Source organism: Balearica regulorum, chromosome 10 (assembly GCF_011004875.1).
Source record: "Balearica regulorum gibbericeps isolate bBalReg1 chromosome 10, bBalReg1.pri, whole genome shotgun sequence".
Taxonomy (NCBI): domain Eukaryota; kingdom Metazoa; phylum Chordata; class Aves; order Gruiformes; family Gruidae; genus Balearica; species Balearica regulorum.
The window spans coordinates 23,963,157-23,979,869 of record NC_046193.1 but is presented as its reverse complement, the minus strand read 5'-3'; the positions used below and the strand labels follow the sequence as shown (position 1 = coordinate 23,979,869).

The 16,713-nt window shown below is 50.1% G+C and overlaps 1 protein-coding gene across 3 annotated transcripts in view; it reads left to right on the top strand.

The window, feature by feature from the left end:
• SRGAP3 (SLIT-ROBO Rho GTPase activating protein 3) overlaps positions 1-16,713 on the top strand; it is a 123,556-nt gene that overhangs the window by 65,700 nt on the left and 41,143 nt on the right. For all 3 annotated transcript variants that reach the window (XM_075762506.1, XM_075762507.1, XM_075762505.1), the window contains exons 4-6: positions 8,745-8,807; positions 14,455-14,640; positions 16,110-16,238. In XM_075762506.1, the coding sequence (XP_075618621.1) occupies positions 8,745-8,807; positions 14,455-14,640; positions 16,110-16,238 (378 nt within the window). The remainder of the gene's footprint in view (positions 1-8,744; positions 8,808-14,454; positions 14,641-16,109; positions 16,239-16,713) is intronic.

Genomic DNA, 16,713 nt, shown 5'->3' with positions numbered 1-16,713 from the left:
GCATGTAGGCAGATACAAGAGAGGAGTCGGCGTGGCTTTCTGAAGAGAAGATTCATGCCTCAGAAATCCAGTGGAGGGATTTCTGTGAGCCAGTGACTGTGTGAATAAGGTGGCTTCAGGCTTTGGAAAAGGTCCCTCGCTGAAGTGCTTGAAGGAAAGAAGCTGTTCAAGAATAAGGAGTGGTTGTTTTCTGGGTGAATGGCTGGTTAAAAGGGAACAAAAGGAAGGAGAATTGCAGTGGAGTTCCTAATAAATTATTTGGAAACAGGATGAATAGTAAGATGACAAAATCTGCTGATGATACAGAGTTATTAATGATAACCATATTAAAAATGAGCATCAAAGGCTTGCAGGGATCTCACAGTCAGGTGGACTAGGACTCTTCAGTTGAAAATGAAGGGGAAGTGCGTGATGTGGTAAGAGCACGAAGGGTCACAGGCAGTTTGTAGGAAGCAAACAGGAGTGAGGACCTTGTTGTGTCTGCTAAGGTAAGCCACGGGCAGTCAGCAGGCACTGGGCAGGAAGAGGCGGTAAAAAAAGAAGACTTTTTAGCATCATTAGTACTATATCTACTATATTACATTTGCAGTACTATGGATAATGCTACATTTGCTGCCTCGTACTGTGTTTTTGAAAGCCAGACGTTTAACCTGGGCCTGCAGGCAGTCAGACGGACGTGAAGCAGTGTTCCCTACCGGCAGCTGCCCGGCCCCGCTGCCAGCACAGCTTCGGGCTTCAGAGTCACGGTCCTGCAGCTCATCACACCGCAGATGTGCTCAGTGGCATCGCTGGCCCTTTTCTTCCACTTCTGGGCATTTGCTACTGGCTGCCCTCAGGGATACTGTGCTGGGCTAGGTGGACCCTTCGTCTGCCTTTATGGCTCTTACGTTTTTCTTAATTTTTGTTGCTTGTTTTCAACAGGGGTAGCTGGAGAACTGCACTTAGTGAGCAGGCGAGCCCGCTGGGATGCCTGCCTCTCCAAACAGGAATAGGGCTCTCAAATCAGTGGTTATCTTGAAATTTTAGCCCAGCTGGAGAGTAAATTTAATGTGATATTTTTATGGCCAGCTTCCTGTAGTTTACAGGTCTGACCTAGAAATTAAACCGTCAAGGGCAAGTTTGGATTTGCTGATGTGATAAGGCACACCATCGCTTTTCCTGTCCTTCTGGCCTCCAGAAATTGGAAAGATTTGGGATATATTGGTTAGTTCAGTCCTAAATCTGTCTCAAAATCTCCCTCCCGTTTGCATTTTACTCTGATACCGTTTTTGAGATGTACACTAAGACTGTCCTTCTGCTTACCCTTCCTAGGTCTGTGAATGGTATACCTCACTTTGAACCATAGGACAAATCCAGTCAACGTTCAAACAAGGGCATAAATACAGTGTTTGAAGTGTTTTTCTTGTAGTGGGTCAATCCTCAGCCAGGACAAGATGATTGTGTTTGCTTTTCCTCCGTCTCTCCTTCCCTCCTCTTTTTTGAATTTCAGCATTTAGGGCACAACACATACTCTGTAGAAATTGCTGCTCCATGTTTCTCCTCCCTGATCCGCTGCCGGGGAGGTGCAGCAGCAGTGCCTCCATCTGCAGCCTGCCAAGCCAGCACCTGCCTTTCCTCCAAAGGAGGTTTACAGCGGAGCTGGGATTTCACTCGCATTTGTCCCTTAGAGGTTTACATTGCAGCAGGACTCGCGGGTCCCTGGGAACAATGCTCAGCTAAATCATGGAAAAGGCTTATTTTGTGTTGTCGTTTGCCCTTAATGTGGGTGGGGACACGGACACTTTTGGGGCTATTCAGGTTATTTATTTTTCTTAACCTATTGCACGCTGTGCCCGAAAGGGGATCTGGGGCTATGCTTCCCCCTTGGCAGCAGGTTTGGTGAGAAGCCTTTGGCACGTGTGTGGGAATAAGAGCATCCTGGTAAAAGGCTTTCTGAGACGTCCGGTCCAGCCCTGCAGCTGGTACGGGTTTGCTCAGAGGAGGTGTCTTTCACTAGTTCATCCGCTCTGGTTTTGAGTATGATAAGTGCTTGAAGCACTCCTCCTGGGGACACTGTACCCTACATGGCTGTTGGACAAATAAACCGGCTCCAGAAGGGTTAAAGGCATCTGCAGTTGTGGTTCAGCTGTTGGTTTTGTTGTAAATTGCTCTTTGATGGTAAATTAGGGGAACGTTTTTTCCAGAGATGTCACTTTTAATTCCTCCCATCTAGAATTTATTAATGGGTTGTGACACGCTGCGGGTACACGGAGGGGCTGGAAGGTTTTGCGTGTTTGCTTTCATTATGTAGATGTAAACAATCTCAGCAAAGCAGCAGAGACGTAATATCTGGGGTATGAGGATGCTCACAATGGAGAAGCAATTGATCAGCGCGGTGGGAATCTGCCAAGAAAGATGCTGGGTGCTGAGCTGCTTCTCCCCTCGGATCCCCTCAGTGTGCTTGCCAGCAGCGGGGGTCGATCATCGGGAAATTGGGGCATTGCCTTTTGTTCACCTCCACCGAAGTGTTTTGCCCTCCCGGTGACCGGCAGCGTACGGTCCCTGCCGTTTGGCCGTGCGTCGCTCTGGCATGCCTCTCGCCGGGGCCGGCCAGAGAGCCTTTCGGTTTTACCCAAATCCAAGAGAGAGGGAGGACTAGGATTAGGGCTAGGACTAGGGAGGACTCATGGGGATTGAGTTTTTAGTGTTTGGGTTGGAGACGTTTCACTGAGCCAACTCCAGGTCTGGCCTCACCTCAGCTGAGCTCAGCAACGGCTTGCACCAGCCTCAGCAGGGCTTACGGAGGTGTGAGTTGGTTGTCAAAGGTAGCGGAGAGGAAGCTCAGTTACATTTCTCGAGCCATTAGCATGTCGGTTCTTGCAGGCTGTGGGCCAAGCGGGGGTCCGTGCCGCGGCTGCGTTTGTGGCAGGACAGCTTGCAGGGTGTTTGCGAGCCGCGGTCGCTCTGAGTTGCAGCAGTGCCTGGGGGGTGGCGGTTCTGCTCCCGGAGAGGCCGTGCTCTCTCTAGAGCCAAGGAGCTATTGTCTGACGGCTGCGGGGTGAGCTCAGCTAAGGCTGGTGACGCTGGGGTCAGAAGCCATCTTCTGCTTGTGGATCACTTCCTTTTTGGCTTCATAGTGGCACCTTTGACAGCGAGGAGGAGGCCCTGTCGGGAGAGTTGCAACCCCTCCTCTCGTTGTCAGGCACAATGTCACCGGGAGACCAGGAGCCGTGTATCCAGGCTGAAAGAGAAACGCAGATGTTTGCCACAGAAATGCCACGGTGTTGCTGGTTAAATGGTGGCAGGTGCCTTTGGGGTGCACGGTCAGCATGGTTAAAAACAGGCCAAGAAATACTTGTGTCTCCTGCTTTGAATCTGTCAGTACAAGACGTGAAAGATGGGGCGCATCTTCACCTTCAGACTTCTGCCATGTATTTGAGTCGGTTCTCTGGACTCGTGGAGCGATGGCATGTCCCAAGTGCTCTCCGGTCTGTGTAATGCCCACCCTGGGACAGGGTTTCAGCTGTCCTGCTCCTCTCTGCAGCACGCACGGGTGGCTCAGCTGCAGGCACAACGTTGCAGATGCCAGACTGGGGCCAGGGAAGCCCATGAAAACCTTTGCCATTTCTCTCATTTTGTTTACCTCTGGCATGCCGGGTCTCGCAGTTGTTTTCCATCAGAAAAGCGTTCACCAGTGCTGGGAGGGGCAGACCAAGCCGGAGGATGCTGTCTGAGCTGGGACTGCTTGGAAGAGCCCTGGGGCTGAGGGCACTTCAGAGCAGCTCTGGGTGGCTTCGTTTTGGTGGTGGCTCAGCCTGCAGCTCCTCCTCGCAGTCTGCCTGGTGTCACACGTGGCTTGAAAGGCGGGTGGTTTGGGCGGAAGGCACAGAGCTGCAGGAAATCAAGAGGGGATAGGCGGTTTGAGTCTCCAGCTCTTCCTGGTTCTTCAGCGTGGCTGCCACCAGGACTGGCTCTGGAGGTGGGCTGGGCTTTGGGGGATTGCCCCTGCTCGCTGCCGGCCCTTGGCACTGAGGCCAAGGTAGACGTGGTCAGGTGAGCTTGGGTTGCAAATGCAAAACACAGGGAGCGTGTGGCCTCTCTGCTATTGTCTCCTTTCCCAGCAGAAACCTTCCTGGGAAGTGCAGGACCTGGAGCTGGAGTGCTGGTGGCTTGTGTTGAGTGGTGTCCCGTCAGCGAGTCCTGCGGAGCTGCACAGATACTGACGGGCATCACAGAGCTCCTGCAAAGGGTGCTGCAGGGGAGCTGCGAGCGGGGTGGGGAGCTGCGCCGCAGCACGGAGGACCAGCATCCCCTGTCCGAGCATCCCTGGCCTGCAGCTTAGCCCGTGCAGTTGAAAGGAACAGCCAGCCTCCCTGCCTGCTCCAGCAGACAGGCAAGCCCTGCTAATGAGGAAAGTGGAGGAAGAAAACTCAATTGGGCAAATTTCCCTGGAGCTTCCAGTGTGAGTCATGTTCCTGGCACAGGAGGAAATTATCAAGGCAAGTGTTAGTGTTGCTAATAGGCAGGCAATAAATGGAGATGCTAAGATATGTCGCTGCAGAGATCTGACTTGATCTGTTGTCGGAGTGAGTCTCCGTCACCATGAAATCTCACAGCGTGTCCTCCTGGCAGAGGCAAACCCTGGGCGAGGGACGTGCCGCTGGGCAGGCGTTGTCTCCCCTTTTACCTCCTGCTGTGGCAGGAGGAAAGAAGTTTGCTGCTTCTTCCAAGTACGGAATACAGGAAATTATACATTTGAGACAGAGCATTGCCATGTCCGAAATAACCGTGCTGCGTTATTCCCCAGTGTGAGATTTAATTACGTTCCATGACAGTGAATTTAATTATGCCCCATACTGCAGTGCCCTGGATGGAGATTTAATGAAGAAGGGGTGTCTGTGTGGAAGGGAGTTCTTTGTCTCTAAAATAAGCATTCTTCGTTGCCAGTAGTCCATGTTGCTTCTTCCCCTTACTTTGTCTGCAGCAGCAGGAATTTTAATAAACCTGCTAAACTGAAGCCATTGCTATCCCAGCAAGCAACTGTGGTTTTTAGTAGGAATGGAAGGCATAAAGCATGTGGCTAAATTGGAGCTTGGCTTTTGCAGGTGGTGCCAGGGAATTGAATGGCGTTTTGGTGTTGTCTCCCATAAACACAGAAATGTAATTTCTCTGTTATAAAAGCGGGAGGCAGCACACTCAGAGCAGAGCTTCTTCAAATGCAGGCCGGCGGGAAGCTGGAAGAGGCTCCGGCATCACGAGGTTGGACATTGCCCTCTTGGACGCCAGGAGACAATGGCAGAGACCACTTTGGTCTCCAGCAACAGGACAGGGCGTTTGGTGGATCATGTCTATAAGCAAATGGGTCTTTAAATGTAGCACCCACCTGTGGTCCCCCCGTCAGCATGACTCATGGGAACAGCACACTGCTGACAACTCAGCCGTTTCGTGTTGCTCTATTTAGGAGTCTAAAATTAAGTTTGAAAATTATAGCTTTGTGGACTCTCCCTCCACCAGACAGGAAATGTGGGGCAGAGGCAAGAGCTGCAGCGGAGCCTGGGCCGTTGCTCCTACCATGAGTCCATTCTCCTCCGTTCGCTTTGGGCAGGCTCAGTTCGGGGCCCGGGCTCCAACTCGTGACAGCAGGGTCAGGGGGAGGGTTACGTGCGACTCTCAACTCCGGCAGGGTGGCGGCCCCGCGGCTCTGACACCCCTCTTTGTAGACCCTGACTTAAATAACTCATGTTCTGGATGTTCCCCTTTTTTCTGGGAGGGATGTGTTCTTTTAATAGCTCTGTTACTCGTTAGTGAGCCACAGTGAGGTTTTCGAGAGCCGGTAGTGACTGCCGGTGTCGGCGGGGAGGGGAGAGGGACTGGGGTTTCCAGCAGACGAGGTTTCCAGATGGCTGGGGGTACTTAGCACCTTCCGGTAATTGGCATCTTCTTGGCACCTCGCGCACGTGAGAATGGGAGCAGCGTGCATCATCGTGCTTCTGAAGATGGGGCTTTTCCAAATGCCCTGACACTCATTCACAGATGAACTATAATTACTGGCTAGTCACTGATTGCAGAGTGCTTTTACTCCTTAGATTCCTTGCTTCTCTCTTTGCGTTCAATTCTAACTTTTAATAATCTAAGGTTAAACTCTTCAAGTATGTAGGTTGTCCAGTTAGCTTTAATTAAAAGACCTTTGTGTCATGGGCTTCTTTAGCTACCTAGCCAGGAAGCTGTTTGGTTGTTGTTTTCCCTGACTGCGTGCACAAAAATGCATGGAGTTATTTGAGGAAATCTGAAAGAAACTGCTTGTTTTTTTGGTTTGGGTTTTTTTTTGGTGGGGAGAGGGGGCTGTCTGTACTTATTATAGCTTGAAGATGTGTTTAAACTGTTTCCTGGCCAAGAAGATTCTGCAGAAAGATGACTGTAATTACAAGGGAGGCAGGAAAGCAGTGCATGCACATCTGCAGTAGCATCCAACCGCTGGATTTCTGAGTAGGAGTTGGCTTGGTCTGCAGCCAAGCTTAAACGTTCAGCAAGCTCCCCAAGTCGTGGCCTCTCCCGTGAAACGCTGTGCCCGTGCTGTAGGAGGAAGGCGACTGGATCACTGCATCCTGCTTGGCAGGAGAAGTGAAAAGACAAACTGCTAACAGGATTTCAGCAGACAGGGGGTGGAGGGCGGAAGATGCCATGAGTTTTTACACCCGCAGTGAGCTTTCTCCTAAGCTTGCTGAACTTCGGCTGTTGCGGTTGTGAAATTGGAAACGTTATTATATAACTGTGGTGTAGCTATTTCGTAATGTATTGTCCTTTTTCAGAGAGGCTTTGGTTCACTCGGGTCAGAATGAGCTACTGAAGAGAAATCAGGGAGCGTGGGTCATGGTCAGGGTGAACCTACACTTTAAATACTCAGGCTGGGAAGCCCTGATAATCTGTGTTCTGAAACAGTTGATTGGAAATTGCAAGTGCAGCAGCAGTATCTTTAATAAATCTATCAAATCCAGATAAATTGACAGGTGATAGGGCATGACTGGAGAATGCAAATAGAAGCGATTCATGTACCCACAAGTATTTATTGTATAATTTAAGTAATGCAAGGAGTTAATGTAGCACTAACACACAGCCAGCCCTGTGTGGAGAATGCAACAGCCGCTCAACTCACATCCAGTAATGCAGGTTTTGTTAAACACAGGAGAAGGGCTGCAACAGACTCTTCTGGCCAGAGCAGGCCCGGTTTTCACACGCTCTGCTAGTCTTAACGTGAAGCAGGTCTCCAAAACGGGGCAGGGCGTTGTGTGTTAGATCCACACGTGGGTTGAGTGTGGGCTGGAGATAAGTTCTGCCAGTGGAAGGGCAAAGTGATATTGTCTGTAATTCCAGAGTCATCCCTGTGTGTTTGCAGGATAAATAAATTGTGTGATGTTCTGCATCATGGTCTCTGAAACCCAGGTTGGGTGATCCATGGACAAACATTGACCTCCAATAAAAATGCAGCAATTCTGAAATAGCGTGAGGATTTGCCGTCCTGTATGTGTTCATGTTTATAATCACACATTTTATTTTGTTAAGGATTTGTAGAAAATTAAAGGAAAGCAAAATGCCAGTTTACTTTTAAACTTCACTGTCACAAGCAGATTGGAAGAGGGAGCCATCTGTATTTTGGTTGTAATGTTTAGAAATGGAGAGCACGGAGCCCAGATGTGGATTGGCAGCCCTGTTGATGTCTTTCAGCTCCCGGAGCAGGAAAGATAGGCAGGATTTCTGAAGTGGTGTAAATACGGCCTCTGGGGCATTTCTCGTGCTGCGGGGCTGTTTTGTTTTTTAAAATAATATCTAGAATTAAAACGTACATGCTTTTGTTAATGCCACTGCAGAGCAAAGAGTGGCGTGTCTCGTGTTTGGCAGGGGAGCCAGGAGAGGCAGATCTCTGAGGGGCAGAAGGTATTCAGGAAGGGCATTATAAGAGCCTGTCATGCTGCCAAGGTCCACCTACATTGCTGTCAGCTGAAAGGAGGACAGAAAATCCCCACGGGCACCAGAGAGGTTGCTGTGGTTTTGTTTGCTGTGGGATGGGTGTGGAAGCCTTTGTGGGAGATTAACAGGATCCGCTTGGGCACAGGGGTGGTGGGGCTGGGAACAAGTACTTCTGCCTTTGTCAGGATCAGGGTGGTAGCTTGGTTTAAGAAAAGAGGAGAACAACAACTCACTGCTTCCCTGTCCTACCAGCTCACCAGTGTCCCCAGACTCTCTTCCTTCTGCTGGTGCCATGCTGTCCCGTACCACCACTCTGCCAGCATTGCAGACCTTCTGTGTGCCTTTGATCAGCTAGTTGGGAAGAAACCTGTCTCCTCAGTTCTTCTTCCCAAGTTTGAACTGGGCATCTGCAGGGACCCCTTTCCCCTTTCCACACCTCCTGTCTGTCTCTGGAGTTTGATGCCCATCAAGTGGCGTGAGGTCCTCCGGAGCCATGGTGTGCTGGGGGTGTTTGGAGCGTCGGTGTGCTGCTGCCAGTGCTCGACCTGCACAGGGCCATGATGGCAACGCACTGCTGCCGACCGGACGTGCTGCTGGTAGGGTCGTGCAATCGCAGTGCTGTCCACAGCATGTGCAGACCACTCTTGTAAATGCAGCTTGGGCAAAAGGATTAAGGTGCATATGCATGGAGCATTTGGAAGTCATACAGTCTTACTCTTCCCTCCAAAATGTATTTTCCTTTCAGAAATGCATGCTGTGAGCATAACGGAGTCTCAACTCTTCTTCTTTTTGTCTTCCAGAGCAAGGAGATTGGCTTACAGATGCATGAAGAACTCCTGAAAGTCACCAACGAGCTTTACACAGTGAGTAATGAGCTGATCCTACCCATGCCTAGCCTGTGCAGAGAGGGGAACGTAGGCAATGTCATTTGTTAGAACAAAATGTCTGTTCAACGTTTCAGTGACTTGAGGAGGCTCTCTCTCCCTCCTGCCATCCCACGGTACAGCCCATTTGTTCCTCTCATGGTTGTTAGAAACGTTTCACTCTTCACTGGTTTTGACGGCAGCAGAGAGGGATTTCCCAGTGGTCCTGCCGTGCAGGGCTGCTGTGGCCGCATCAGGCAGCGGATCGTGCCACATAACCGTTTCACTTAAGCGTAAATGGGGATGTCTGGGCATGATCCGGTGCGATGCCTGGTGTCCGTAATGCTCTCACCTGCTGGGCTTTCTGCACCGTGTTGCCTTTAGGCCCCTTTCGGTTTTCAGTTGGTGATTTCTACCGGCCCAGCAGTTGTGCTCTGGGCTGGCAGTGCTAACTTGTGGCTGAAACCTGCCCTGCTCACGTGAGCCTGGTGGCCTGGGGGTGATGGCTGAACGTGACCTTCTGCTGAGGAAGGCATAAAACTTTTAGCTCCTGTGTGCTCAGCTTCATCTCCCTGCTCCAGGGAGCACTTTGGTTGCAGAGCCGTCTCTGCCTCCAGGTGAAATCATACGCTGTTATTCAAGACATCGCTCTACAAGCAGGTTTTCATAGTAGGGCAGTAAAAGCCTTTGTGTTGCTTCTGTCTCTTGCCCCGTAGCAATTGTCTTTTTTTCTTTTAGGTGGTGTAGGATCAAGAAAGCAATATAAAGTCTGTCTTGTGTTGGAAAATTGAGATGATATATTTGCTTTCTTTGGTTGTATCTGTTACTGGTACATAAATAACACTGCAGTAGGTTTATTCCTAAACAATCATTTATTCCATCTTCTTTAAAAATAGGCCTAAACAACAGACCATGAATGATATTCTTTGAAATTCCTGCCATAAATCTTCTCTCAACAGGTTTGTTATTGGTCGTTGAAGGATTCCGTTTCTGTGAGACGTGCAGTGTGGGTGGACAGCCAGATTGGATTAAAAAGCTTGCATGAGATTTGAGAATGCGTTGTTGATGGTCAAATGTTCACAAGCTGTGTTAGTGGTGGTGTCTAATTAAGATTAATTACAACAGCAGCATGACAGATGCAAAACAAGGGAAGACTAACAAGGGCTGGGCTGACCCTAATACCTGTGGACCAAAGCACTCAGAACCCAAACGTGGGACAGCCTGAGGGACATGGTTACGTCAACTGGAGGATCAGAAGTGGGCTGAGGTCCAAAGTGCCTGCAGTTGGCCAAAGAAGAGCATAGAGAGCAATTTTGCCCCTGCTGAGTCTGTGGCAAAACTCATCTTCACGGAGTTGAGATTCCCCCCCCGTTCACTGGAGCTGAGATTTCCCCCCATTCACTGCTTTGCTCCCACATGCTGAGCAGAATGTGTTTGAATGGTGAAACAGACTGGAACGGCTGGAAGAGCTTTGTGTTTTCTTTGAACTGACCTTTCTGCTAAGATAGCAAACTAACTGTGTCATCTGGCTGGGAAGAGACACGCTTGTTTCAGAAACGGCGATGAAACAGGAAGAAAAAGCAGGCCCTGTTGGGCAAACAAGATCCTCTTAAATCTGTTCAGTGCACGCCAGCTCCCCTCCAGTCAGTAGTTTTCTGTCCTTGAGACATCGGGTCAAACGGGCTTAATTGCATACTTGGCTTGCAGGTTGATCCAGCATGCTGGCGTTGTTCTGGGACATCTTCAGGACTGACCTGTAGTTGGCGTGTTCATTGCAACGTGTTGGGTACCCAGAGCAGCACATTCAATGACCATGGCTGCTGGCAGAATCCAATAGAGAATAAGGACCCCTGGCTCAAAAGACATCAAGCTGCTCCTTGTAAAATGTCATTTGGCTGCTGTCAACGCAAGGGAGTTGTTTATCTTGCCTGCGGCCAAGCCTTGTATCCATAGTATGTCTGTGCCCTGGCTAGGCAGCTTTTTAAGCCTTTCAGAGGGGAATTCTGTGCACTGTGTGGAAACTATATAATTTTTTACAGGCTTCTCAGTCATTCACTGTCTCAAACTTAAGCCAAAATAACCAAATTGATTTTAATTCAGCCTTGTTGCTGTTCTGATCCAAGTCACCCTGTGGACTCTCTGTGTGGAAAGAACTAAACCCCAAAACCATGCTGATTTTAGTTAAAAAGGAAGTAGATTACTTTCGTTCTGAAGTAGGAGTTGTTTGTGAGCAGTTTTGCACAGAAATAATTTAGCTGTGAATTAAAGCCAGCTTCATTCTTTTCATTCCTGCTTACAGGCTCCAGCAGGCAGATATCAAGTTGGGGTCCATAAAGATTGGAGGTTCTTTGTTCCTCTGCTCACAGGTCCCTCTCTGTACTGAATGCATTCCAGTCAGAGGAGGTCAGGCCAAAACTGGGGTAAGAAAACCAGTAACCCCAGAGCAGCATTCTGGTAGAGTTTTCTGTAAGCTCTGGCAGTGATGTGCAATTTGGTGTCCAGCACTAACGACGTGCTATTAGGTATATGGGCTTTGTTTGCCATAACGCAGGGACACGGCCATAGGTGAAGGCAGCTTGAAGTCCTATCGTAGAAGCACTGTGATGTGAGCTGGTGTGCTTCTTTGTCACAAGGTATTATGGAACAGGATTGATAACTGTGGAATGAATTGTATTAATTAGAATAATACCTACAGATAAAGTACCCAGGTTAGAACCAATAGTAACAGTCACCATTCCCTGTGTGGCAGGGCGTGAATTGTCTGGAGCAAATCTTCCCTTTCCATCAGGAGCGCTGCGGTGACGGACGCCATACCTCCGTGGTTAGTGGGTGTTTTCTGTGAGTGCGCTGTAGAAATCCTTGACCGCATCACATGGTAGCAACACGGTGATATGTTGCTCCACATCACGCCGTAGAAATCCTCTGAAAAGAACATGTTTGCTTTCGTGCTTTCTTAAAAGACCGGGGAGGTGGAGGTCGGCGTCTGTCGTCTGATGGGTTTGTCCCTTTCTCAGGCCACGGGCGTCCCTCAGCTCGTGCCATAAGCTCCATTCAGAGAGGAGGGGGCCGGCGCCTTCGGCCGTGCTGGTCTCTGCCCCTCCCCGGGTGCTGGGCTTTGTTTTGGTCTCCTCGACTTCAGGAGTGCCTAAGCCTGTGCTTAGCACCGGTCACCCAGTTTCTGGTCTGGCTCCTCTGCGGGGTCAGAGCCTTAACGACGAGCTGGTTAGAAATGGGAAACCCTTCTGGCTGAGGACAGCAAACAGGGCCATTGATGGCCAGTATTTTGGCAATGGCCTTTATCCAGAAGGATATTGTTAATGTTGGAAAACACAATTTGTGTTGTTAAATAACTAATGAACATCGGAACATATTTTTTTCCCCTCCACTGCCACTAATTAACTTATTTGCAGAAAAGATCTTGGGGACGCAGCTGTGGCAGTTTTTCTTTGTGACACAATAGCGTAAGACGGGGACAGCGTGACTCGATGGCAAGCGCCGAGAAGGCACGAGGGAATTGCGGATCAAAGTGCCAATTGCTGCAGCGCAGGTAGTCGCCATTCAAAATTAAGGCAGGTATTAAACCAAACAGAAATATCCCCTGAATTTCCAAGCATGAGCTGAGGAGGAACACGGTTGGTACAGCAAGCTGTTTACTGCATTTATTTCAGCAGCATGGATGCTGAAGTCTGGGGAAAATATTTTAATGGATATTAGATCCTTTGCACTTTGTTAAAGAGACTTCCAGAGGACTTGTAAATCTGATTCCTGTGTTACCTTCTTAGGTTCAAGCAGGGAGAAAATATGGAGGAGGAAAAAGGGCCTTTGTTCAGGAAGGTTTCTCATGTAATTAGCAGATAAGTCAGAGCCTGTGCAAAGCCCTGATTGATCGATCACAGTGGGGCTGGGAGCCCCCGCAGCTCTCTGTGCCGTGGAGTCCTGCCTCACGCTCCGGGCAGCTGCGGGACCGCTGGCATCCAAGGGAAAAGGGGTGACAGCAGCGTGTCCCTGACCTGCGGCAGAGTGGCATACCCGTGTGTGAACAGAGACAATGGGTGAATTGTGCTGAAGTTTTTCTGGTTAGGTAGCTGTTTTGGAACGGATAGATTTCACAAAAATCATGCAATTTGGACCACTGTTGTTGGGCTTTTCTGTTGCATTGTGTTAGGGCCTCTCTGGGTGCTGTGGAAACCTCTTGTGACTGCCGACTGCACTGAAGTGCAGGACTTCTCTTTTTCACTTTCCTCTCCGTTTTTCACAAAAAGATGGAGACAGTGAAGATGAGGAGGGCTCTAGTCTTTCTCCTTAGGAAAAACCCAGAAATTGTCTGCTTTGTGCGTGTCCTGTGATGTTCGCTGCAGAAACTGCAGTTTGAAATACGTGGCTCGAATCTGTGTTAGAATTTGCAGGATTTTGAAATAAAGCAGCTCAGAAACAAGGCACAAGCCTTTGCTTGCTATCCCTTGCCGCTGCCTAGAATTGTAACTCCCAGCGATGGCGCATTTGTGCAGGCTTCCATGCGGCGTTTGGAGCTCGTTTGCAGCTGACGTTTGTGCTTGGCAAGAGGAGAGATCATATGTTTCAGCCTAACCTCGTCCAAGTTAAACACTCCTGGTTCCTGCTGACAACCGCAGCTGAGGAAAACTGTATTTTCTTCATTAAGGCTTGTGCAAAGTTACTCTGTTTTTGTGGGTTCCTGCTCCTTTTTAACTCATGGGCCTTGAGGCGAGCCTGTCCCGTTACCATTGCCGGCGGTGCCCGGGCACTTTGCTGAGACTGATCTTCAGCGAGAAGTCAGGCATCTCCAGCCTTGTCAAGGCAATGCGAGATAAACCATCCAGATCCTGAGGGGAGATGATAGAAGGCGACAACGTGACTAAAGGCATAAAGGGAGAAGAGCAGATGTGTTCCTCTTGCCAGCTCCATTAAAATGATCACAATGTGCCCTTTGGGCTTTTGTATCTGAAAGGAAGGGCTGTGGTAGAAGTTTTGCCTGCAGGAGTCAGCTACAGCTACCGGAGTCGCTGATGGCGATCTTGAACTTAAAGGACTAGGTGTTGCTGCAGTCCACCCTGGGACTGACTGTGCTTACCAGCGGCAGCAAGAGGACAATGAAGTGGTGATAGGAGACAAGCTCCATTTCAGCTTGGAAAATTTCTCCTTCAGGGTGGGATCTGCTGTCAGGATGGTACAACAGCGGTTACATTGGGTTGGCTTAGCCAGTTCCAGTGTACGGACAGAGAGCTTGGGTCAAAAGTGACTTCAGGTTGGTTTTGGCCTCCTCAGCACCTCTTGCCATGGAGACCCTTATCCCAGCCACGATGCACTGGAAGTTATTTCCCATTTCCCTGTAGGAATTTCCGCAGCGCTCTTGGGACGCAGGTGTGCGCTGGAGGCACATCTCAGCCTGGTCCCATGGCGGGGGCCGAGCAGGGAAGACAGTTCTTGCACCAGCTCTGTGTCATTTTGAAATAGGGCTAGTGATGGTGTTAATTTTAGGGGCTTTTCCTTGCCACCTTGTTCCTGGGTGCCATAGTGGTCTCCAACAGCCCCGGCACAGCTGAGACTGCTCCATGCGGCCCACAGCTGCCATCTCCTCGTGCTTTGGGTGGCTGCGGGGCAGGTGACTCACAGACTTCTGTTTCCTCAGGTGATGAAGACCTACCACATGTACCATGCAGAAAGCATCAGCGCTGAGAGCAAGCTGAAGGAGGCAGAGAAGCAGGAGGAAAAGCAGTTCAACAAGTCAGGGGACATCAGCGTGAACCTGCTGCGGCACGAGGACAGGCCTCAGCGGCGCAGCTCTGTCAAGAAGATCGAGAAGATGAAGGAGAAGGTGAGTGAGAGGAAGGATAAGGAGCGGGGCCGGGGCTCCCCGCGGGCGGAGGGTTTGGCTCCGGCCCTTTTGTTTCTGTGTAGCCGTTCCTGTGTCCCGGGGAGGGCGTTAGGGAGGGTGTCAACTGGTGCATGTGCTTGGCTGAAGGGTGCTCTAAGGAGGCCATGATGAGTCTCTTCACTGCTTCCTGGCTGTGGAGACGTGCCAACACCAGCCGGTACTGAGGATTTGACCCAAAGTCAGGCTGGCACTGCTCAGCAAGAGACGGGGACTCAGGACATCGGGCAGTGTGGCCTCAGATGGGGTGGCAGACCTGCATGGGAGCCGTGTGGCAACCCGTGCCATCTTCCAGGCTGGTCTGGAGGGAGGGCTGGGAAGTGGGGCAGGGTGGCCGCTCTGGGAGCGTACGGCAGAGATGGGTGGTGGGACGTGCTCCTGCACTGGCTGCTGAGGCTGCGGCCTGGGGGTCTCGCTGGGGGCTTGCCGTGCCCTGGCCAGGACCCGAGAGGCCATGCTGCCCCCGAGAAGAGCAGTGCACCGGCGTGCCTGGCTGGGCACAGCAACGCCTCAGATCCAGACACAGGAGGCTGCCACGGGGGCTGTGGTTTGTTCACGTCTTATTTTAAAAAACAACGCTTTAAACAAAGAACAATAGCTGTCCCAAGGTTCCTTCAGTCAGAGGCCTGGGGAGCAAAAAAAGGGTCGAGTATATAAAATAACCGTGTGTCTTCCTCCACAGACTGTTGGAAGTTAAAACGCAGCATTCAGTTGGCTTTGCTAGTCAAAACACGTAACTCCATTCCAGCTTCAGCAAATCCACGCAGATCTGAGCATCTCCAAAACTGTTTAAATTTTCTGTTAATTTCTGAGAATAAGCAGTAGTTGCCCTAGGCAGGAAGCTTTTGCATGCATGTTGACCCAGCACCAGGATATCGTCTAGTGACAAGTCTCTTTGAAGGGTTAATCTTTTGTGCTAAACCTTTAGACCAGGATCTGCCTGAGCAAATGCCCCAGGTTGAGCACATCTGCTTTCCTACAGAGTTTTGAATTCTGGGTCCTGTTCTAAATTTTGTAGCTTGGGCCTCTGGGCCAGATTCCATTTTGATACAGCTGCATAAATCTGGAGCAAGTCCAAATGTATGTCATCGTATCTGGGAGGAAAATTGGGCCCTCTAATTTTGATTGATGCCAAAACCTCAACGAATGCACAGATAAAGGCGGAGCAGCTGTGCTTGGGATGCACTGGGTACATCTGAGCAGCAAGGGCTCGTTGTGCGTTGGCTGACAGTACCAGGGATGTTCAGATGTGATCTCCATCCTGGCAAGGGTGTCTGTTTTCATACCTGATACCAAATTTTATTAATGAACACATCACACCCAGGCTGCAGGGTGCTGCGAGGCCCTGCGGCAAGAGAAGCTGTGGAAGTAGCATCCTATTTGTGCTCTGACGCTCCATTTTGCTTTTTCAGAGACAAGCCAAGTATTCTGAAAACAAGCTGAAGTGTACTAAAGCCAGGAACGACTACCTGCTGAACCTGGCAGCCACCAACGCAGCTGTCAGTAAATACTACATCCACGACGTCTCTGACCTCATTGATGTAAGTGCTTCCTCCTCCTGCCTGCATCCTGCCTGTTTTCCACCGATAAGTGCACAGCTAAATCTTAGGCATGGTTTGGTCCTTAAGTGCACTCTCATGTGGTGGTAATGAAGGGGTATTTGTTGGGGCTTTAACATCTGCTTAACTGGGGCCTGAAAATGTGCTGTAAATTTGGATCTTTTTTTCATGTAGTGGTTTTTTTCCTCCATGCTGCATGCAGACGTTTGACTTTCCCCCAATGGATGAAGGCATATATGAGCAGAACTAGAGGTGCTGTTATACGGGAGTCACAGAATCCCAGCCTGGTTTGGGTGGGCAGGGACCTCCCAGCCCATCCAGTGCCACCCCTGCATGGGCAGGGACACCCTCCACTAGCCCAGGTTGCCCAAAGCCCCATCCAACCTGGCCTTGAACACTGCCAGGGAGCCAGGGGCAGCCACAGCTTCTCTGGGCAATGCTCGGAGTCAGTCGCCTC